This window comes from Furipterus horrens, unplaced genomic scaffold (genome assembly GCF_987537825.1).
Source record: "Furipterus horrens unplaced genomic scaffold, mFurHor1.1.pri manual_scaffold_10, whole genome shotgun sequence".
NCBI lineage: Eukaryota > Metazoa > Chordata > Mammalia > Chiroptera > Furipteridae > Furipterus > Furipterus horrens.
The window spans coordinates 57852916-57875970 of record NW_028327180.1 but is presented as its reverse complement, the minus strand read 5'-3'; the positions used below and the strand labels follow the sequence as shown (position 1 = coordinate 57875970).

General features: G+C 59.7%; 1 protein-coding gene across 1 annotated transcript in view; it reads right to left on the bottom strand.

The window, feature by feature from the left end:
- OBSCN (obscurin, cytoskeletal calmodulin and titin-interacting RhoGEF) overlaps window positions 1-23055 on the bottom strand; it is a 194839-nt gene that overhangs the window by 1973 nt on the left and 169811 nt on the right. Inside the window, exons 64-87 of the mRNA XM_090290222.1 lie at window positions 21727-21894; window positions 21275-21377; window positions 20823-20952; window positions 20086-20197; window positions 10937-11128; window positions 10187-10280; window positions 9730-9851; window positions 9102-9214; window positions 8782-8950; window positions 8524-8605; window positions 7770-7970; window positions 7092-7152; window positions 6521-6598; window positions 5999-6171; window positions 5818-5844; window positions 5090-5242; window positions 4955-5000; window positions 4747-4824; window positions 2392-4390; window positions 1691-1771; window positions 1312-1422; window positions 984-1151; window positions 384-506; window positions 6-176 (exon numbers count right to left, since the gene is read on the bottom strand). Of these exons, the coding sequence (XP_090146348.1) occupies window positions 6-176; window positions 384-506; window positions 984-1151; window positions 1312-1422; window positions 1691-1771; window positions 2392-4390; window positions 4747-4824; window positions 4955-5000; window positions 5090-5242; window positions 5818-5844; window positions 5999-6171; window positions 6521-6598; window positions 7092-7152; window positions 7770-7970; window positions 8524-8605; window positions 8782-8950; window positions 9102-9214; window positions 9730-9851; window positions 10187-10280; window positions 10937-11128; window positions 20086-20197; window positions 20823-20952; window positions 21275-21377; window positions 21727-21894 (4755 nt within the window). The remainder of the gene's footprint in view (window positions 1-5; window positions 177-383; window positions 507-983; window positions 1152-1311; window positions 1423-1690; window positions 1772-2391; window positions 4391-4746; window positions 4825-4954; window positions 5001-5089; window positions 5243-5817; window positions 5845-5998; window positions 6172-6520; window positions 6599-7091; window positions 7153-7769; window positions 7971-8523; window positions 8606-8781; window positions 8951-9101; window positions 9215-9729; window positions 9852-10186; window positions 10281-10936; window positions 11129-20085; window positions 20198-20822; window positions 20953-21274; window positions 21378-21726; window positions 21895-23055) is intronic.

Below are 23055 nucleotides of genomic sequence, written 5' to 3'. Positions count from 1 at the left end.
CTCACCTTGGTGGCTGGGCCCTCCCAGGAGGACCTGCTCTGAGGGGCTGCTGTAGGGGCCCATGCCGGCCTTGCTGACGCACACAGTCCGGAAGGTATACACACCGCCCCTCGAAAGCTTTCTGGCCAGGTAGCAGCAGTCAAAAATGTCCGAGGCCAGTGTGCTCCAGCTGCCACCTGGCCACATGGAGGAGGTGAGAGGCGGCTTCAGGCCTCTCCACCCCAGAGGCCAGTGAGGCTGCCCATGAGTACAGAGGGTCCGAAGCTTCCCTGATGGGCACTCATGGGTACAAAGGAGGCCAGGCACTTCTCCTATGGGTGTCCAGAGCCAAGTGGTCAGGGGCTTCCCACCACCCCACTAGCTACAGGAACCCCCAGCCCTACCTTCCAGGGTGCACTGCACGGTGTAGGTCACAGGGCCACAGGATTCTATAGGCTTCCAGACCAGTAGCACCCCATCTGTGTACACCTCTCCGATGTCTGGGCGTGGGGAGGATGAGGGGCGCTCTGCAGGTCCCATGGCCAGAGGTCTGAGGTCAGCTCTCAGGGGCAGCCCATGCAACTCTGAGCCCCTGTCCTCACCCCTGTACCCTACTGCCAGGCCCTGAGCCCACCCCACCCTGGTCCTATAGCTTCCAGGTCCCATTCCAGTGCTGCCCGGTAGATCAACCCAGTGCCTCTCCTGGTGGGGGCTCAGGAGGTGTCTGCCTTCCTGACGACAGGCTTCCCTCATCTGGTGCATGCTCAGGAGTCCCATGGGGTGGCCCTCACTCACAGCCCCCTGCCCACCCCAGGTTTCAGTCAGAGCTGTCTCAGCTTGGCTGAGTGGCAGAGCAGAGCATCTGAGGGCTGGTGCCCCTAGAGATCAGGCTGCGAGTCTAAGAGCTAGGCCTGCTGCCCCATTGGAAACCTCAGGGAGGAGGGAACAACCTGGGTGGCCCCTCTCCGTGTCCTCACCGAGATGGCCTGGCGAGGCCCACCCACCTGCCTTCCGGAGGACAGCCGTGGTGGCCGCTGTGCCCAGCGCATTGCGCACACTGCACGTGTACATGCCTAGGTCCTCTGTGGTCACCACCAGGATGGTCAGAAGGTGGAAATTCTTGCGCGTGGAGGAGATGAGGAGGCGGCTGCTGCTCTCCAGGAGGGCCCCGTCTGCATCAGGACAGAGCAGGCCTGGGGGCAGCTCAAAACACCGAGGCCCACACCCTCTCTGGGCCTCAGTTTCCCTCTGTATGTTGAGAGCCATGACTTCAAGGAGCACCCCCCACTGTCCTACTCCCTGCCCCCCACCAGCACCAGGATAGCTCCTTACCTTTATTCCAGGTGGCCTGCGCAGAGGGCTGGGCCAACACCTGGCAGGCAAGAGTCACAGACTGGCCCAGGACCACTGTCTCGTCCTCAAGCTCCCTTAGGAAGGATGGCGCTAGAAAAGAGGTGGAGCAAGCATCAGAGGTGATCCCTGGCCAAAGGTGGAATACTGGAGAGAAGCCCACCCTTACTCAGCTCATCTTCAACACTAGCTCCTCCTTCAGGAAGGCCTCTAGGACTGCTCAGTCCCAATAGCCAGGGATCAAGCCATTGTGGGTTTTAGCTTGCTCCCCTGTTAGTCTGGGCACTGTGGAGGGACTCCCCTTTCCCACAGCCAGGTCCCCTGGGAAGCAGGGGAGGCCCAGTCCTAAGCACCATGTTACCTTGGTCTCTGTTCTTCAGGGCCGACAGCCGGAAGGAAGCTAGGCCTGCCTTTTTCCTGGGGGGCCCCTCCTTCTCTGGACCTGCAGGGCAAAGGGAGATCATATCAAGGGATTGGCTCCTTTTGGCAGCGAGGCACCTGGCACCATCATCAGGAACATGGGAAGAAGACTATGGGGCCACTTACTACACACTGCCAGATTCCAATGTGGCAGAAAAGCCTGGACCCAGGGGATTTTTGGGGGGGAGGGGAATAAGCTAAATCTTCTGTGGAGGCCACCCCCTTCCTAACCCATTGGCATTGGCCCATCCTGGGTAGGGTCACTTCAGGCAGGTAAGGGGAACAGATGCCTGGGAGGAGGCCTGGCGGAGGTCTGGGCTCAGGTGGGGTCAGTGAGTCAGGGGTCAGGCAGACTGGCCCTGTTTCGATCCTCTCCATGGGGTTTAATCCCTGTGGCCGCTCCAGGTCCCAACATTAGATCTCAGATGCACATTGGAGGCAATTAAGCCAAGAAGGTGACCTTGGGAGCAGAAGCCCCTATGTGCCTGAGCTGTGGGCAGCACAGGGACAGGACAAGAGAGGGCTTCCTATATCAGGTGGGCGCCTGAGCTGTGATTCCTGGACATGGGTGTGAGATGCCCCAAGGTGCAGGGGGCACACCTGGCTGAGCCCAGCAGCCTCTGTGGTGGGGTGGGGAGTCACCTTGAGGCCTGCCCCTCAGGAGGTGGGAGATGTGGGCCATGGAGGCCCTCATCCTCTGGCGTAGCCCCAGCTCCACAGGTGCCTCCAGCAGTGCCTGCCTCTGGGGGGAGCGCAGGAGGTCCCTGGCCGGAGGTGACCACTTGCGCTTCCTGCTGCTGCCTGCCTCCCTAAGGAGGATCTCTGTGTCCTCCAGGTCCTCTCTGATCTCCAGGCTGGTGGGTAGGCCCTGCCAGGGCCACGCGGCCTCAGGGAGCTCAACCAGCTCCTCCCTGGCCTCAGATGCTGGTGAGGGTGGCAGCTCTGGTTTGGGGATCTTCCTGAAGATCATGAACTCAAAAGGAAGGTACTTGATGTCGTATAGGTCTGACAGGTTGAGGTAGGCTGGCTCCACCTCTGATATATCCAGAGACACGGTGTCAGCTGCCTCCATGTCCCCCGACAGGTCCTGGATTTGTACCAGAGACACCTCGGATCCCCCCCCGAAGTCTTTGCACAAGGTCAGCTCCGGGGAGGCCCTTGTGGGAATCCCGCTGCCCTCTGGCAGGGACACCACACTGGCTTGGGGGTGTAAGCTTTGAGCCCCTGTTTCGTCCTGTTCCTCCAAGGACTGAGGGGTAGTCCAGGCCATCCTGGCCCACAGGGGCCCCTGTCCCAGCATGCCTCCCGCATCCCCACCAAAGGCAAAGGCACCATAGCCAGCCACCCCCGCGTAGCCTCCACAGTGTCCAAGGGAGAACTTGTGTAAGGTCACCTGCTCCTGAGGCCCAGTGGGGCTGGGCTCAGACTCACACATGTCCTCTGCCTCCTGGGCTTCTGTGTCCAGGGACAGGACAGGCTCCATGCCAGATGGGGAGGCTGACCCTGGAGAGCTGGGGGCACTCGGCCTCCCGGGGAGAGGGATGGCCTCCAGCCCCCTCTTAGAGCTTGACTGAAGACTTGCTTGAGCTGGGGAGAAGGGGGTGTGGAGTTCCCCAGAGAGGAGGGGGCTTGCAGTTGCCAAGAGAACGTCCAGGCACTGCCCTGGGGGAAAGGAGCCAGGAGCTTGGGGTGCAACAGCTGTGGGGGGGCCACAACCCTTCCCAGGGGAAGGGCCCCGCTGACAGAAAGGAGCCAGTGGCCCTCCACAGCTGTCCTGGGACAGACCCTCTTGCTTAGCAAGGCCAGGGTCTCCACCAGTAGGTGAACACAGACCCTGCCCTTCTGGAGATCCCACCTTCATGGCATCTTTGGCCTCTCTGGGCACACTCTCTCCTCCTGGGGCCGCCTGGCGGCCCCAGAGGACAGGGGTGGGACACTGCCCCTCATGGCAGGCCTCTGTGGAGGGGCTGGCCAAATGTGCACAGTCAAAGTCCAGGGAATGACTGTGGCGGGGGCCTCTGGGGGCACTGGTGCTGGCAGGCAGCTGCAGGGCAGCCTCAAAGGAGGGTGCCGTGGCGGTGAGGGCACCCTGCTCCTCCCGGGCAGCCTCCTCCTCCAGTGCCTGCTGCTCCAGCAGCGGCTCGCGCAGGCCAGGCGGGGTGCCCGCAAAGTAGCCACCCTTGAGCAAATGCTTCCGCCTTGCCAGGACCCGCCTGCTTCCCATGGCCCGGCTGCTGGGCCCTGGGCTCTCGCCTGCCTGCTGGTAGAACAGGCTGCAGATAACGCTCTGCCGGGGCACACAGCCTGAGGCAGCTGGGGACTCTGTGCCCCGGGGCGATGCAAGCGGAGGTGCCGCCTCCACAGGAGAACAGGCCTCGGCCTCTTCTGGCAGGCTGGCAGACGGACGTAGGAAACCCCGTGGGTGCACAAGTGGGGAGTGAGTCACGGGAGAGGGTGGCAGCGACCTGGCCCTTGGGAAGGGTGCCAGCTCATTGTCAGAGGATGAGGTGCTACTGGAAGAGGTGCTGGCATCACTGTGCAGGTGCCGGGCCACCCCCAGAGATGGGCTGTCGGGAGGGCCTTGGAGCAGCTCTGGGATGGAGCGCATCACCAGGATGGACTTGTAGCTCATCAGGGAGCGCTGGGGGCATGGGGAGAGGGGTGGGGTGTTAGCTGGTGCCTGCTGCCTTCCAGCTCCCTGTGTGCCCAGATGGGGCGCCCCAGGAGATGGGGTCCTCAAAAGCCCTGTCCTCATCCCTCATACCCCAGGGCTCTGTGGTGTGTCCCCACCCTGGCTGGAAGCATATGCAGCCCTGCCCCCACCCCAGCAGCTCAGGGGGCACAGACCCCGAAAGAAGGACACCAAGTCCCCGCTTCCCTGCTCTCCCAGGCCTGGGGGGGCACCGCCGGCTCTCTGGGCCTAGCTTCCCTCGCCTGCCTCCAAGCCCTTTGTGCATGGCCCCCGGTGTCCTGCCGCCTGTTGGCAGCTTGGCTCACCTGCCAGCGGCTGCGGGCCAGGAGAAACTTGAGCTGCTTGGTGTTGATGAAGTGGGCCTCCTCAGCGGGCAGGGACCTCTGGGGGGGCCCAGGTGAGAAAGCCACATCAGAGGAGACCCTGGTGCACCCTAAGGCCAGACAGGACCCACTCCTCTTGGCCTCAGTTTCCCCCCCTGTTAGCCAGACCTGCCGGATTCAGCCTACTCACCAGGAACCAGGGGTGGGCAAGGCATTGGGCTGTGCTGGGCCGGGCTCTGTGGGGATACCAAGCTGGGGGTCAGGCCAGGCCTCAGCTGGCCCCCTGAGCAGGTGTGGGGGCAGGGAGGAGGGTGTGCACACTCACTCTGGGGCTCTCTGCAGGGCAGCCTTAATGAAGTCCTGAGCATCCCGGCTGAGGTGTGTGGCCACAGTGCTGCTCCAGGACAGCCGCCCCTCCAGCACATTCAGGAGGGTCGCACGGTCACTCTCACCGGCAAATGGGGACGAGCAGGTCAGGCTGAAAGCACAGGGAGTGTTCAGCACTCAAACATGATCCTGGATTTCTGGGTCCCATTGCATTGCTGGGCAGAGCCCTGGCTGGGATGGCCTCTCTGCACCCTCAGAATCCCAGCGAGTGTCTCAGATTTGCCCAGAGACCCAGGCTCAGTCTGGAGTGGGGATCCGTGCTCGGCCTGGAACAAAGATCAAGCTGAGCCCGGGGTGGGCACCACACCTGAGCTTCAGGTGGGAGCAGGGCTTCAGCTGGAGAGGAGAAGCAGGCTCAGGCTCTCCCAGCAGTGTCCCCAGGGCAGCAGTGACTGTTCCGAGGGGCTGGGCAAACCAGTCAGACCCTCCGGAAAACAGCTCAGTCCTGGCTGTGCCTCACGACCCAGAGGGCTGCTCTGGGACAGGGTGTGTGTGAAAAGCCTGGGCAAAAACCTCTTATCAGAGCTGGCCCACTGCTTGTTCCCAAAATAGCTGTCCCCTGGGTCTTGGGTCTCTGATCTGGGGAGGGCCAGCAGTGCCTGTGACCTCCTGCGGGCCCTTTGGGAGGGGTCTGGGATTGGCTGGCGGGTGCTGGGTTCTGCTCACCTGAGGTAGGAGATGACTCCCATAGCCCTGTGGGGACAAAACCACAGCTGTGAGTCACCCCAGGTCTGGCCCACAGGCGACAGGCACAAGGGTGGGTGGGGGAGCCAAGAAAGGGGGCAAGGCAGAGAGTGGGAGGGTGGGCTGACATGATGGCTTTGTCCTTGTGGGCCAACCCACTCACCAGATGTCAGAGGCTTTGCTCACAGGCTTCTGCTCGATGATCTCAGGGGACACAAACTCAGGGGACCCGTACTTGCTATAGTTCGGCTCTGTCGGGTTGATTTTTTGGGCAAAGCCGAAGTCACAGATTTTAATGTCTTCTCGAGCAGGGTGCACCATCAGGATGTTGGGGGGCTGTTGAGCAGAGTCAGGAAGTGGGTGAGGCCTTGACCTAAGAAGGTGTCTCCGATGCTGCCAGGGCCAGGGGCGGCGGGGAGTCTGTAAGGGGACGCCCCATGGAGGTGGAGAGGCCAGCAGGGCAGGGCGCTGCCCTGGGAGCAGGCTTTGGTACAGTTTGAAGACAGCCTCTGCTCTGTCAGAGCCACAACCCAGCTGAAGGGGCTGGTGGCAAAGTAGTGAGCTCCCTGCCCCCAAAAGTGAGCAAGTCCTGAAGTTGGAAGTGGTGGGCCTATGTCTTTCCGGCCTGCAGGCTCCCACCTGCCCCTGCCCGGGTTCTGGTGGCACAAGGCGGTGGTGCAAGTACCTTTATGTCCAGGTGGAGGATACTATGTCTGTGCAGGTAGTGCAACCCCTCCACCAGCTGCTGGATGTAGACCTTGACCTATGGTGGCAAAGGCCACTGCTCAGTGAGAGAGCCGGTCTCAACCGGCCCCTCCACCTGCCTCCCTTCCTGCTCCCATCTACCCCTCACTCCCTGCAGAACCAGGATAGCCCCACAGGCACTATACTCAAAGCCTCCCTAACCCTGGAGTGGGGCATGGGGATTCCTCTGGGCCCAGAAGGTGGAGAGGGTATGGGTGTGTGGAGCAGCCTGAGCAAAGCAGGAAGCTTGATGTCTCAAGAGCAGGCGAGTGCTGGCCCACTGCCCAGGTGCTGGCTGGGCAAGGGAAGTGGTGATCCTGTCAGGCAGGCTTTGGCAGGAGCTGTGACACCCTGTGAGGCCCTGAGGACCTCCAAAAGTCCTCTGAGCCAGGGCACACTGTGCAGGAGGGAGGCTGTGTCCACTGGGGCAGGCAGTTGTGGGAGGAGTAGGCAGCCTGGCAGGGGTGTGCGGCAAGGCCTATGTTTGCAGATGGCTCAGGCTGCGAAGTCACCTCCGCTTCCGTCACCACGCTCTTCTTAAACAGGCGGTCCAGAAGTTCCTCCGATGAGCACCTGGGGCTCCGTCAAGGAAAGCTCTGGGGGATCTGGAACCCCACCCCCACCCCGCAGCACGTGTTATCTTGGGGTGCAGTGGGGGTCCATGCTGGGTGGTGGGTCCTCCAGGTTGAGGAGTGTGTGGGATGCAGACCACGAGGACAGGAGCTGAGGCCAGTGGCCAGCAACAGAGTTGGACTGCAGGCATCCTCATGCATCTGCACAGAGGTGTGGTAAGAACACGTGGCCCCAAGTGGTAAGGTGAAACCCAGAGGGGGCAGGGAATGGGTATGCCCCTCCCTGAAGCCTGGGTGGGCAATGTAAGAGCCCCAGCGCTTGGGGCCTGGGGCTGCCATTTAAGCAGTCCGACCACCTGCTGGACGGAGGCCACATGGAGCATGGGAGGGGCCCTGCTCAAATTCCTGGCTCAAGGGGCAACAATCTATGAGGACAGCACCATGTCTGGGCTGGTTAGTCCTACAGCATCGTAACAGGGACAGAGGAGGCCTAGCTGCCTGCCCCGGTAGGAGGAGAGGGCCAAGGACAACAGAGCCACAGGCCCTGCATTGCCCTGTGGCCCCTGCCCTCCTGGGGTACCCACCCTCCTCCTCCCCTCAGGGCTGAGGGCTGGATACAGCTCCAGAACAAGGATGAGAGTTTTTCGAGTCTCAAACTGGTCCAGCAGCGCAGTGACCAGCGGGTGGCTCAGCTCCGAGAGCATGTCCCTCTCCCGGTAAGCCTGGGTGCGCGTCCTGCTCCGCAAGGGGATGAACTTGGCGGCACAGGACATCTGGTTGCCCTTGTGCTGCACCCTCTTCACAAAGCTGAACACACCCCTGAGGAGAGGGGAGCCCACGCTAGACTCTTAAGACCAGGCTCCCGAGAGGGGGCTAGGGGCCGGGTTAGTGTCCTGGGCTTCCTGGCAGGTGGGGGTGGTTCCAGGATGGGCAGGGGCTGTGGGGAGTGGGTATTGGGGAGGCAAGGGCTCCCTAGAGATACGGTTCTGTGGGCAGGACCTCCTGGAGGTAGGAGGGTACTTCCCTGTGGGGAGCAGGGCAGAGGCTCCGAGAATGGGGTGTGGGTATGGCCTTCGAGGACTCAAGCTCCCTGGCGGGGATTTGCTGAGCTGAGATTCCTGGCTGGGGTTCTGGGAGAGCAGGGACTGCTGGGGGGTGAAGTTCCAAGGGTGGGGAGGGGCGTAAGCAGAGAGTACTGAGGGGTGGCCTCAGAGAAGTGGGGTTCCCAGGAGGAAAAGGTTTCCAGGTGATAGGGGCTCCAGAGTAGAGGGTTCTCAGGGGCTAGGGGCTCCTGGGTTGGGGACTCTGGGAGGCCACAGTTCAGGACTGGGCAGGCTGGTGAGTGAGGCTCCTAGGGCTGGGCTGGGGGTACCTCCCAATCTCCTCCTTGACATCATAGAAAGAATGCAGTTTTCTCCTATAGCTTGGCTTCTCCAAGTTCAGGTTGCTGTTCCCTATAGTCAGGGGGCAGTCAGCCATCAGCGTGGACGAAGATCACCACCCCGCCCACTGTCCCCCAACTCTGTAGTATCTGCAGGGACAGTTCCCTGTGCTCAAGCCTGTAAGAGCCCACAGGACCCCACACCAGCACGGAGCCAGGATCAGGGCCTGGGAGGATCCCCCAACTCACCCCTATGCACCAGCAGCTCTGCCTTGCACAGCACCTGGCCACCTGCATTTTGGGCCAGGCAGGTATAGACACCGGCGTCATGCTGGGCCACATTCCTCAGCACCAGGAAGTAGGTTGTCCCTTCCTGCTGCTGGCTGAGCCGCGTGCTGTCCGCCAGCTGGATGCTGTCCTGGAGGCACAGGTGGTGGGGTGACCCTCAGCCCATTCCTGGGACCCAGCACTGGGGTCCACCCCACCTTTGGTGAGCACCACATCATGTCCAGTGGGACTCTCACACGGTGCCTCCCAGGCACACAGCCCCTGCCCCCATGTGTCCCTACCTTATACCAGGTCACTGTGGGCTGTGGGGTCCCCTCAATGACGGCCTGAAATTTTGCTATGCCGCCCACCTGCGCCTGCACATCCTCGATGGTGACCTGCATGGATGGGGGTCCTAGGGGTGGGGGAGGGAACCCGTGGGGAGGAGTCCTGGCTACACAGACTGGCAGTCCACTCTAGCCCATACTGCATTGAGTCTGTGAGCTGGGGCCCGCGTCACGGAGACCCCCCGGGCTGGCAAGAAGGACTCTGGGTGCATCCTGGTGTCCCAGGTGAATAGCAAAACCCTCAGATACCCCCAGGATGACAGCCTACCCACCTCCCAAGTGAAGACAACTCCCTCCTGATTCTGCCCAGGTTCTGGATGGTGGGGAAAGACTCCCTTCCATCTAAGCTCTGCCTCTCCTGCTTGAACCCAGCTCTTGGGGCAAGGCACCCAGAGCATGAAGACGCAGACTGCAGAAAGGCTCCCTAGGTGAATGCTGCCAGCCCCCCACCCAGCAATGCCCTCTGAGGGGAGGCAGCGATTGGGGCAGCAGGGGCTGGTCACAATAGGGCTGGCACGCATCAGATGGCCTCTCCATGCAAGTGTCCCCCAACCGAGGGCATAGGGTCACACACATAACCTACTCGTAGCACCTGTGTTGCTGGCCTGGTACACATATGTCTGGTGCGTGGTCTCTGTGAACATGTGGCTGTGGACATCCCACAGCTCCAAGGCCCCTGTCTCTGGCCAGGCTGTGCTCTCCATCCTGGAGTCATATAGCAGGCTAAGTTGTCTGCCTGTCCTCCCACTGCTGGGGGTGGGCACTAACCCTCGTGGCAAGTTGGGTCCCTGCCCCACACCCACCTGGGGCTGTAGCAGACTGCTTGAAAAGGAATTTAGAGATAGTGGCCCCAGCTCTAGGCGTGGAGGGGCTCCCCCCACACCTCTTGCCCAAGGGTGGCCTTTCCTCCTTGCACTGCCTTTGGTTGGGGCAGGGCTGACAAGGAGTGCCCTGGCTGCTGTGAGCTGCCCCTTAGGCCTCCTGCCCTGCCCCTGGACAGCCCCTGTGGAATGCCCCACCCAGCATGCCAGGGATGTTACCTGATGGGAACAATTCGTTCCTGTACTGGGGCAGGGGGCTTCAAGTCCTGATCCTGGCTTGCAGGGTGGAGGGACTGTGGTACTTTCCTGGACTCTGCTGGTGGGAGGCCAGGGCCCAGTGAGATGCAGCCTGGGATGGGGTTGGGGGCTGTCCCCCACATCATGACCCGTGCACCACCCTCAGGCCCATAGGGTGAGAGCACTTGCAGAGCAAGGGTGCAGGACCTGGGCACCCAAACCCAGGCTCTGGCCATGCACGCATACTTCCTCCAGGATGTCCCCCTGTCCTAGGCAGTAGCCCAGGGCCACCAGCCCTGAGGCTGCCTACTTACCCCCACCCCAACCCCGTCCCTCAAAGGGGTGCAGCAGCCGCAGCAGCAGCCCTGGACCACATCTTTCAGGCATAAGGTGTCCCCCTCCTTCTCTTCTCCCTCCCCCACTCCCCTTCCTTAACCCTGGAGCATAGGGTGCCTTGGCCGCCTACAGGGGTCTGAGCCAGGAGGCCTCTGACACCCAGGACAGATGTGCTCAGGGTAAGCAGAACCTCCCCAAACTACCCCCTGCCTAGTTTCATAGACAGCCTGAGCAAGGGGTGGGCCTTCCCAGGACCCCCACCCAATACAAGGACCCCAGTGATGTCAGCTCACTCCCATAGGATGGGCACCCATGGTGACCAGGTTGGGGTCAACACAGAGAAGGGGGTTCTGGTAATAGGTGGTACTTTGTAGTCAGCCCACTGTTCTGCCTCACCAGGTTCCTGTGCAGCCTCTGTGCCTAGGAGATGGGGGCTGGCCTCCTGGAGAGTGAGTGGCCCCCCGAGACCCAGGACGGTGTGGTTCCCTGCAGAGGTTCCTGGAGCCTTAGGGCCCATCTGTGTCCTCTGGACAGACCTGATGTCCTGGTCCTCTTGCTGCAGGGCAGCTGGGGGTGGGGCAGCAGCACCTGTGGGAAAAGTGGGCCAGTGTGTAGGAGGAGGCATGGCCTGGGCCTGGGGATGGGCCCCAGGAAGCCTGTCTCGGTCCTCACAGATGCCCAGGTGAGCTGACCAGGCTGCCCTTCCCTTTGCCTGCTCTACTCCCTACCACTCCTCTCCCAGGGGGAGCAGGTGGTGGGGCCCTGATGGAGAAGGGGGCCCGGGTGTGGGTGGAGAGGGTGCTCAGGGTAGTGAGTGCAGAACCCCGGAGGCCAACCCCCAGGCAGCTGGGCCTGGACACCCACCTTGCACACCATTCGCCCCTCAGTCTTCGCTCTTCCCATCCCTTCATTCTGCACTAGCCTCACGCGGCTCACTCTGTACCTCGGGCCCAGCAGACACAGCCCCAGGACATAGGGAAGCCTGCAGCCTGATGCCAATCAGGGGCCTGGGCATTCACAGGGGTGGGCTCTCTTCCTGCCCTCCCCCAACGGCCCCTGTCCTCAGCCCCGGAAGGACTTCCACCTGAAGGCCTATCCACCCTTCCCTCTGAGTGCTACCTGGATGGACCCAGGTCACAGCACCCTCACTTGAACTCTGTCCTGGCCTCCCCCACAGCCATACCCCTTCCCAAGGGAATCACTAGCCCCCCCCCCCCGCCCTCAGCCCCGGGGGCAGACCCTGCCTCCACCTGGCTGCCAGCCCCAGGTAGCATCACTGAGGCCTGACAAGTGTGTCCAGTCACGCCTATGGCTCCATTCCCAGCAGGTCCCGCTGCCTAGAGCCCTCCCTGGCCTAGGACCCTCTCCAGCATTAGGGCACCCACCCTGTCCTTTTCCATCCCAAGGAGGACCCCTCACACATCTTACTCCCCTTGTCTGTCCTGACAGCAGCCCAGCTTCCTGGGGCCCAGGAAGGCCTGCTCACTGGTGGCAGGCTGGGAGCAGCTTGCATGGGCAGTCCTACTGCGCGCTGCAACAGCTCTGCAACCCAAGTGCTAGTAGGATGGTCAGATGAGCCACCCCGCCTCCACCCACGAACCTGAGGATGGCCAGGACCCACCCACAGCTGCCAGCAGAGGGCCCCTCCCACCCAAATTGCCAGAGTCACTGGAAGAAGAAAGAAGAAGCAGACTATGGGGTGCAGGAGCCACTTTATTATCATCATGGAGTAAGCTAACAGGCTGCTTCCCACCTATAGACCCTGGCCCACTCTGCAGGGAAGTCCTGAGAGGACTGCAGAGCGGGACCTCATGGGCCTTCCTGGAGGCTGAGAAAAGTGTTCAGGGGAAAGATGTGCCCTTGGAGAAGCCCCCACTGAGCACCTGGGCATGGGGCAGGGCTGTGCCAAAGCGAACAAGGAGGTGGGACACAGTCCAGGGCCGGTCTGCCAGTTGCTCCCCAGAGCCCTTGGTAATCTGGGTTATAGCTGTGCACTCAATGTCCTCAGCTAGAGACCCCCACCCTATGAGGTAGGAAGCACCTGGAGGGAGACTGGCAGCTGAAGTCCCGAGTTGCTGGAGAACAAGGGTGGGTCAGAGCACATGTCCCGGGATGCTGGCTTCAGGCCTCTCTCCTGAGCCCCAAGCCCAGGGCAGCTGTGAAGCAGGCAGGTGCAGGGACCAACAGGGCCATGGGCCCCAAGGCTATGTCCCTCTTCCTGCTGCCCACATGCAGCCAGCAGCCCTGTCAGCAGTGTCCTGGCTCTGAGAGCGTCCCTGTCTCAACCCCTAGCAACCTGGGCCAGAGAATCAAAGCCTCAACCCTGGGAGGGGCTGGGGCCCTCATCTGCGCCCTGGCGAATGTGCAGGGTGACTGTCTCACCCACTGTCCCAAAGCTGACCATATGGGTGGAAACCTCCGTTTTGAAGCTGCTCTGGCCACTGTCCACAGAGCAATGGAATTGGGTGCAAGACAGCTTCCAGGACATGGCACCCTCACCCTCAGTCTCCTGCACACAGGAGATGTCCTGGGGCAGGTGGCTGAAGAAGCCAGTGGGTCCTTGGGGGCCTGGTGGGCGCCCCACATTGAGCTGGACGGGCCATCCCACCGTGGGCTCGCTGATCTCTCTCTGGAGTATGGAGATCTCGCAGGGTGGGTCATCGGAAGCACTGGACACAGGACTGCTGCAGCCAAAGGTCTCCCCTTCCTGGGGCATGTAATCCTCCAGGTCAGCCAGCGTCAGTGCATGGCCATCATGTGTGAGGATCTTGTGGTCACAACCCTGAAGGTCATAGGCACCGAGGGAGTCCTCCGTCAGGCTGACATCTGCCCCATCCTGCACATCCAGGGGGGCTTCCTCTTCAGTGGCTCTGGGAGGGGATAGCGCAGGGGTCCCCAGCCCAGCATCCACAGAGAAGACTCGGCCCTGGCTCAGGGGCTCCGGGGCCAGCAGCTTGTTGTTGGAATTGTTTGTGTTGAGGTCTGCTCCTGGGGTCCCATCAGGCAGCGTGAAGAAAAGCCCCGCTGAGCTGCCGGGCACCTCTCTGGCTGGAGATGCACCTCTTGAGCTTGTTTTCTTCACCTGGACTTCAATGGTCTCCTCGACCTCCACCCACTTGGACAGGGGCCCTGTGCCCCTGGGCAGGGCTGGCTTCTGGGCTCCAGGCTCTGTCACGTACAGTGCCGGTACAGCGGGCCTCCAGCCTGGCTCAACCCCTGGCCTATGGCGTTGGCCTGTCCCTGGTGAGTATAGCAGCTCAGGGGCTGGCAGGCCTGGCCTGGAGGGACTGGCAGGGTGACGGGAAGGCGAGAGGGAGGGAGACTTGCTGGGGGACTGGAGATGGCCACGGGGACTCTTCACTACGGTGGTGATGGTCTCCTCTCTGCAGGGAGAGGGCCAAGAGGAGATGGCACAGAGACCCGCAGCTGGCTTGCCACCCATGCCACCAGTGCATGCAGGGCCAGCAGAAGGGGTCAAGTTAGTGTACCAGCAAGCACTTTGTGAGATTGCACAAGCTCCCACACACATTCTTGAGCCTAGTCTCAAGACTCAATGAAACAAACATAAGGTCTCATCTGGTCAACCTCAGGTTCTGGTGTGCAGACCCCAAAACAAGAGCTGAAGCATTGCTGCATCACACAGTGCCCCCAAACCCCAGGCCAAGTCCAATTTGCAGTGTCCCTGTGGGCCAGTGTGCCCTGCCTGTTGACAGCAGTCTACTTTGGGAGATGTCAGTCTTCCTCGAAGAGCTGATGGACAGGTACAAGGACACTGCCCCACAGCCTTCCCTGTCCATCCCACCAGTGTTTTGTGCTTTGCATCATGGGGTAGGGGTGGGTGGGCAGTGAGCTCTCAGCAGGCAGGAGTCTCAGTGATCTTGAGTTGAGGACAGACTGGGCAGCTGATGTTACAGGTGCATGTACAGGTATGGGAAGGTCATCCAAGCCCCAATCTGCAGCCTGTGTTCCTGGCTTCTTGGTCTGGGTTGTGAGGCTGGGCAAGGACACCTGGCCTTGGGTGTGGTTCTATTGTCATAGGCTTTGTGACCTCAGACTAGCTCTTCCCCTTCTTGGGCCCCATCTCCCAAAATGGGCAAGGGGCGAAGGCAGAACTGAAGTCCAGTTGCATGTGGGTGTACATGGAGTGCTGACTGGGGATTCTGCAGCAGCATTGGGGATGGGTCTGACCTCTTTCTACAGGAGTGGACAAGGCTAAAAAATGCTCAAAACTTGCTAGGACCAAGAGTCAGAAGCCCGACAGCAGCCATGCAGGCCCCTGAGCTGGCTGGGCGCCGAGGATGCATTGAGTGACAGGCTGCATGACACACAGCCCTCCTGGGCCCTGGGCCCTGTGTCTGCTCCCAGACCGGGCAGAGGCTACTCAGCATGTGGTGCTGGCGACTCAGCACTGTCACCAGCTGTCTGCCATGGTGGAGGCATTGCCTCTCTCTCCAGCTTGGATTTTGTCTGACTTGCAGCTGCACTCAGGAGCAGTGACACCCAGGCAGGGCCCAGAGATGTATGGCGACACCTCAGGGTGCAGAGCAGTTACAGGTCCTGCCTCCTCCAGCCCTCACCTGGCAATGGGGAAATGCTATCTCCACTTAACTGAAGGGAACTGGGGCTTGCTGTTGAGGCCAGCTCAGGGCCAAGGCCCCTTGCCTCACACCCAGGGCCAGAGGTCACAGCCTGCCCCAACGTCGGTGAACCTGGGCCAGGCCCCATCATCTGGCCTCATTCTGAGAATGGACAGTGAGTTAAGTGCAACTGAGAGGCTGGCTCATTCCTCTAAATGCCACCGCCAGCCCTAGCCAGTGGCTCTGTTGACTGGAGTGTCATCCCACACACCAAAAGTTTGTGGGTTTGATTCCTGGTCAGGGAGCATACGGAAGGCAACCGATCAACATTTCTCTCTCTCTCTCTCTCTCTCCCTCTCTCCAAAATCCTCTGGTGAGGATTTTTTAAAGCCACCCCCTCTACTGGGCTCACTGCTGCCCCCATGAGGGCATGTGGGCATCCTGCTCTGAGGCCACTGGCATGGCATGGAGCAGGGTTGGTGGAGGGTACCCCGTGGCAGTGGTGTCCTGTCTCTCCAAGCCAGTTTCCTTCTGGTATTTCTGGCCCCCTAATACCACTCCCGGTGCAATGTGCCCCTGGCAGGGGGGACACAATCCCAGGCAGTTGCCTCTCTCCTTTCCTCAAGATGAAGGGGTACATTCCCTACAAGGTGAGGTTTGCAACCTCGGTGAGCCTGGAATACAACAGACTTGAGGGCCTGGAGCCACCCCGTCCGGCCTCCCACTGGCACAGGGCCTCTCCAACGCCTCCCTGGGGGCTGCCCGGCTCCGTCTCTGCTCCTTGATTTGTCATCCATAAAAGGAGAATAAGCACAATGCTCCCCTCCTGGATGAGATGTGGAGTTGACCTGTGTCAAGCTGTGGAGTACCAGCAATATGGTGCTCACAGCTGCCCAGGCAGTCCCTTTGGGTGTGGGTAGTGACGTGCTTTGTGGCAGGAGGAAAAGTCAAGGAAGGGCTAACCCAGGATCTTATCAGACACCCATCCAAACATGGGGTTCTCCAGGGACGTGACCGATGGTAGCCCCCTAGGAGGCCCATGGGGAACTGAGAGATTGTCCGTCCTGGAGTTCTCAGTCACCTGGACTTAGGAAACCAGTTATTCTTGCCTACTGGCTTTTGCAAGCTCTTCCGTCAGCTCCACCTGCACACACCTCCTATGGAAATCCTCCCAGATGGTCCAGGTCAAAACCAATCCTGTCTTCTGTGGGTTCAGCCAGCTCTGGACTCTTGTGTTATTCAGGAAGGACAGCGAGTGTGGCAGCAGGGAAATGGGTTCTCAGCTGGTGTCCAATCATGAGCCACCCTGAGCAACTCTCCTGTCTTCCCTGAACCTCAGTTTCCCCATCTTCCAACTGTGAGGGCCCTAGAGCTGAGCTGTTTACTATAATTGCACTATTTTAATTACAGTCAAATTAGTGAAAATTAAATAAAATTCAGTTCTTCAGTTGAACTAGACACACCTTAAATGCCCAACACCCACATGTGGCCAGTGGCTGCTGCAACAGGCCATGTAAAGGTGTGCTATTTCCATCACCCCAGGAAGTCCTGTTGGACAGCGATGCCCTAAGTCCCAGAGTGCTGCAGGGCTGAAACAGGCCTCTATCCCCCTGGGACACAGCTGTCAGTCCCAGGCCTACCCTAACATGTGTGACTCTAGGTCCAAGTCCTGGGTGCGACACCATGAAGTGTGAGGAGAAAGTCTACCCCAGAGGCAACATAGCCACGCAAGGGCTCTGAGGCTGGGAAGAGAAAGATCTGTGGTATGTAGGCAGCCAAGGCCCCAGGGGCAGGCGAGATCCCTCCACAGGGCACTGCACTGTGTGGCCAGCGTTGGCTGGGCAGGCGGCAGCCAGGCAAGCAGGCGGCCAGGCCACACAGGCAAGGTCCAGGCAGTTAGTGGGCATGCAGGGGCACTGCAGTCAGAAGGAAGGTTAGGAACACGCCTGCACTTACATGATGATGGTTTTCTTGGGGACTTTAGTCTCCTGCTCAGTGACTACAAAGAAAACAGTCGGAATAGTGAGGATTACAGACCAGCCAGCACTTCGGGCTGAGGTAGCTCAGTGGCATGGTGGTATAGTGACTGGCTCAGCATAGGAGCACTGGATCCAAGCCCTAACTCACCGTGTGCCACTCAGACAGCTCTCTCAGCTCAGAGCCCCAGTTCCCTCATCTTTGAAGTGGTGATGGTGTCAGCCCTGAGTGGCATGGCAACAGTGCTGGAGAGCAGCACCCCTGTCTCTCTTGAGGGTCTTGCAGCAGCTTCAGGGAGAGTCAGGGCCCTGCCTAGGCTGCCCACAGAGGAAAACCCCAGCTTCTCTATCAGCCATGTGCCGAGGGAGCCCTGGGAATTTGCCAGACCTGAAGTCTGACTTCTCAGACAAAGAAACTGAGGCCTAGAGAGAGGGAAGGGATAGCCCATGGCTGAACAGTGAGCAAGAAGCCACACTAGCACCAGAATGGCTGATGCCAAAAAAGATGAAAATTCTAGAGACCAAAGGTATCTCTAGGAGAGAATGGCTGGAGTCCTGGAGGAGGCACATCTGAGCTGCATGGCAGGAGACCACAGGCTCCATCGGGAGAGCCTGCAGGTGCCTGGCAAGGCCCTGAACGCTGAGGGAGCTGGGAAACCTGGTCTTTCTATAGGAGCATCTAGCTTTCCTCCTCTCTGGAGCCAGCAGGATGGGGCTGTGGTTCCCATCTGCTGAGGCAGGATCCAAGTCCCAGAGACAGGAGGACAGGACTTGCCTGTGATCAGGCATCAGCCCAACCATCCTAAGGCCTCTTTCTCTGAGCTTCTGGGCAGGGTTGGGCCTGGCATGGAGATGTCCTACCCAGTCTTGATCGCCTGGACAGCATGCATTCCACAGCTGCCAGTACCCTCACATCTCAAAACTCCCTGTAACCATCCTGCAGGGAGGCTGAAGGGAAGGCTCAAAATTCAGGTGGCAGGTTTTCTACTCTGCTGTAGCGCCACAGAGTAAGGTTGCCTTAGGGACCAAGAGCATTGAAACTTGCCTCCCATTAGGTGCATGTGAACTGAATATACTAGTTGCATCTGCATGGCACTTGGGAGCCACATTTACTGTGCATGTGCATGTATCTGTGTATGCGTGCCTGTATGTGTATGCACTCACATGTATGTGTATGTGCATGCATGTGTGTGCAAGCTGCTTCCTGGAGAGAGCTCAGCCCACTGGCAGAGAATGAAATCAAATGTCATGTGTTTAGTCTAGGCTGGGCCCAGAGAGAGCCAGCCCTGTGCACAGAGCAGGGGAACCCAGGGCTCTGTCTGTCATCCTCCCTGACCATCGGCCCTGCTGCTCTGGGCAGTGGTGGCGGGGCTCCCTGCACTTTCTTCCTGATCTGACACCACCTGACAGGCCCTGAGCCCTGTGAGCGCTGGCAACCGCGGGCGGAGTACAGCTGTGCGAAGCAGGGCTTCCAGCCCAGCGCAGTTTCACAAGCGAGGGGGCAGTGCCCCCGCCCCCACAGGGCCAGCTGGCTGCAGAGCCACTGTGTTAACAATGAAGCAGCAGGACAGGGTTAGGAAGCAGGAGATGGCAGGCTCCAACACCAGGGTCCGCGAGGATGGCCATCTCCCTGAGTGAGGCATAGCCACATTTCCAGGACCACTGGCCAGTAGTGGAACATTGACAGAAAACGATCCATCATGACAACGAAGTGAATGGCTAGACGCGCTTATCACCGGCTGAGAGGGAGTGTCATAGCACCTGGCCCCTGATTGGCACATTCCTGTGAGATGCCACAGACACCCTGGGATCCTCCAGCAGGACCTGGCCTGGCCCCTGCAGGCAGCTGTCTGGCAGACAAGGAATAGGACCCTTGCCCATGAGGGAAGGAGGGGTCTCCGTGAGGGTCCTGGAGGGCCTCAAAGGCCCCAAGGCCAAGCTCTGAGCACTAGGTGGTCTGAATCTGTGAGCATCCAGACAGGCAGTGGCCCCCAGACGTTGGGCCCTGGGAGGTACTGGATCCAGTGGCCCAAGGATCACAGAAACCAACTTTCAGAACTTGGGAGGACACATATTTCAACTCATCCTACTATGAAAGCTGCAGCTCTGCCAGGTGTTGGCCCAGCCTGTGTTGGTGTCTCCAGGGACGGCAGGCTCTCCACCTTACCAGGCAGCCCCTTCTAGGTAAGGTAGCTCCGCCTCAGAGAAGTTCTCCCCAGGGTGGCAGCCTGCTCTTGAGCCCCATAAGGCTGTTCTCCCAGACCAAGCAGGCCTAGGACAGGGGTCAGCTTCCTCCTCCATCCCGGCCATCCCGAGCCAGGCCCAGCCGGAACCCTGGAGCCACAGTGTGTGTGAGTGGAGGTATCTCCCTGCCCTTCACCTCCTGCCCAGCAGAATGCCTTTCCCAAATGAGGACCATTCTGCAGCCTGGCCCACCCATCTCCCTCCCAGGACCCCAGGGTGGCCCCTGACCAGGATGCCAGGGCATGGCATCCTCTGCTCAATATCAATTGCCTGCCTGGTGTGGAGGGACCAGGCCCTGACACCTGCTCCCTTTCCCAGGAGCCAAGCTAGAACCCAGCAGCCTGTACTCTGCATTTGACAAGGGCCCCTCCTTAGACGAAGTTCTCCCACCTACCAACCCTTCCGACCCTCCCATGAGGACTCACTGGCCACTGCCCGGTGGACTGCCCAAGCCCAGGGCCAGCCTTTATACATACTCCTTTTTCTCTCGGGATGGTAAGCAGGGCCTGAGCCTTTACCCCCAGGGTTGCCCCTCCAGCCTTGCCCAAGTTCTGGGTTTACAGACCACCATCAGTTGTCCCACATGCCTGTTATTCCTGTCTGGGACCTCTGCAGCCCCTCCGCAGCCTGGTGGCCTGATGCCTCTTCCCCAGGAAACACACCCTCATTGGAATGACTTCGAGTCTCATTCCGCCCGGCCCAGGTATACAAATCCAGCCAGGCTGAGACCCTCAGTAGCCACACTTACCTTCCACCAAGGCAGTGTGCTCCTGGTGGTGGTGCTGCTCCCCGGCCTGCACTGTGGAGCTCTGCAGGCCCAGCTCCATGCCACCTCGCGCTGAGCCCAGCCAGTTCACCAGCTGTGGGACAGACAGCAGAGGCCACGTAGAGCCCACAGCTCCCCCAAGAGCTGGGCTCACCTCTTCAGGGATGTAAGGATCAGCTAGAGCATGGGGGCACCGCCCCAGCTGTGTCTCAGAGTCCTGAAGCCTGGCCTCAGAGTCCCAGACCAGCCAACAGGAGATCCTATGATGGAGGAGGACACTTGCTATCCCCATGGTTCTATAGAGCAGCTTTGTAGGCCCTGAACACTTGAAATGGAACGGAATCTTTATCTACAGTTAACTTTAACAGATTTAAATTTAAGCAGCCATCTGTGGGCAGTAGTAACCATACTGGACAGGGCCCAAGCTAACTGGACAATTTGCTGCCTCAGGACCTGACATGGAGGCCAGAACCATCCCAGCCCACCACTGGTGTTGGCCTCAGCATCTCAGAGGAGGGTGGTAGCCAGGTGGAGTCAAGCTGCACACACTGTCCCAGCTACGAGGACAGACTCTACCCAACCCACTTAGGGAGTCTTGTTGGCTCATCATGATTGGTGGGTGATAGTATGTCTGGCACCTATTCTGTCATCATGGATGGTGAGTGACAGGGAGCCTGGTGTGGACAAGGCCCCCAGCATGTCCCTGCACCCCTCCTCACCTCACACTCGTAGTGGCCCACGTCTTCCTTGCTGGCCTCCCGGATCTCCAGCTTGAGAAGGCCACTGCGTGGGTCACTCAGGGCCCGGTACTTGCCGCCAGGTGACAGCAGGGCTCCGTCCTTGTACCACCTGAAGTCAGCTCTGGTGGTCAGTTGGTGCCTCTCCAGGGTCCCTGTGCTCATGACCCTCCCTCATCCATGCCATGGGTCTGGGTGTCTTATAGTGCCCAATCTCTTGGATGTCACCTGTCCAACGTCCCAGCTGGCAGTCTCCTCCTTGTTGCAGCTGGGGCTGTGTCAGGGAGTACCAGCCCCAACACCCCTACTTCTCATGCAAAAGGCCAAGCTTCTGTGTGGCCCACCCAGACCCAGGGTACAGGTTGCCCATCCTTGATTTTCAGACAAAGGTGGCTGCCCCAGGGGAGGCCCACCCCCTCATCACCCCAGCCCACCTGATCTGAGGGTGTGGGACACCTTCGATGGTGCAGGTGACCTGAGCATCCTCTCCCTCCACAAAAGGCACTGCTCGGACCTTGTTCACAAACCGCGGGGGGACTGTGGGGCCACAGGGCATGGGAAAGAAAGGGAGAAACAGAGAGAGATGGGGAGAGACACAGAGACAGAGACAGAGACAAGGGAGACACACACAGAGAGTGAGAGATGCAGATCAACGGGGGGTGGGAGAGAGAAAGACAGAGAGGAAGACGGAGAGACAGAGACACAGAGAGGAACAAGAGAGACAGAGAGACAGCATAATGTGCAGGGCCCCACCTGACAGTGAGCCCCCAGACCTGGGTCAGGCAGCCACACTCGCGCCAGTTCCTCCCAAATGCCTGCACCCTGTGGGGGCCGTTGTGGTGGTGAGGTGTGAAGGCCCTACACCCAGCCTCCCTCCCAGGCTCACCCTGCACCAGGATCTTGCCCAGGGTGCTGGCAGTGCCGGCAGCGCTGGCTGCAAAGCACATGTACTGGCCAGAGTCGGCGCTGGTCAGGTTGTCCAAAATAAGGGTGCATGAGCCATCCGGGTCTTCAATGAGGATGTGGTGAGGGTCCACCTCCACTGGCTTCCCGTCTGGAAAGGAGGGAGGGCTGTTATAGAGGAACCCCATGGGGATAAGCAGCTGGGCTTGTCTGGGGGTCACGGTCACAGGCGGCGATGGGAGGTGGAGAGCAGCCCTGAAGCATAAGGGCCAGACGCAGCTCCCCACTGAGGGTCTAGCTGGCCAAGGGGACCTAGAGCCCCGAACACTTTCCCAGACCTCCATGTGCACAGTGTGGCCTCTAGAGGCAAGAGGCATCTTGTTTCAACATCCAGGCATCTCCAAGGCACCCAACCCCAATAGACACCCTCAGACACCGCCCACCTCTTTACTCACCCTTGTCCAAATACCCACCCACCTAACATCTGCACCCATAATGTGTTTCTTTCCGGGGTAAGGAATGGGGAGATGTGCACCTTTCACTCTAAGAGCTCTTTCCTCCACAAATATGTAAGATTCCATAAACAAACACTGGACCATAGGTCTGCACGTGTGGTTTAAAGTACAATGGTTTATAACCAGCATCTTGACCTTTAATTCACAGGGAACCTTAAGACTGCCTTTAACATATACAAAAAAAAAAAAAAACCAAACCAGCCTTCAGCCACCACCCTGTTTCTCTGCAGCCCAGAACTGTGTTCCAGGAACATTGCTCTCACTTCCTCTCCATCTCCAGCCCTTCCTTGTCACTGTCTCCAAATCCCCTCCCCACAGCTTCCATCCCCCACAGACTAGTTCTTGGCAAGAGTCCATTCTCTGCTCTGTCCTACTGTCAGGAAGGGCTCCCCGTACCTTTCCTACATTCCCACGCGGCCCGCCACTGTGCAAAGGCAAGCAGCCAGCTCCTGGTGCTTGTGCAAGGAGGCACCTGCAGCATCCAGGGGAGCAGGAACAGGGCCCTCTCCTTCCTTACAGCCCACAAAGCATTTCTCTCTCTGGAGAACAAATTGGCAGATGCATCAGCAGCTCCATAAAGGCTCAGCACTTCCTAAAACTCAGGGTCTTTCCTGTGGTGCAACTTGCTGTGTGCAGCTAACACCTGGCCCCAGACATGGAGATCAGGGCAGCTGACCCAAAATGCTGTGTTTTCCTGTGACCAGCAGTTTTGTCTCTGACCCAAGCCTTGTGTCTGTGTCTGGCTGGCAGACCCTCTACAGCTTCTTGATATTCAGTTTGGTGACCAAAAGGGACAC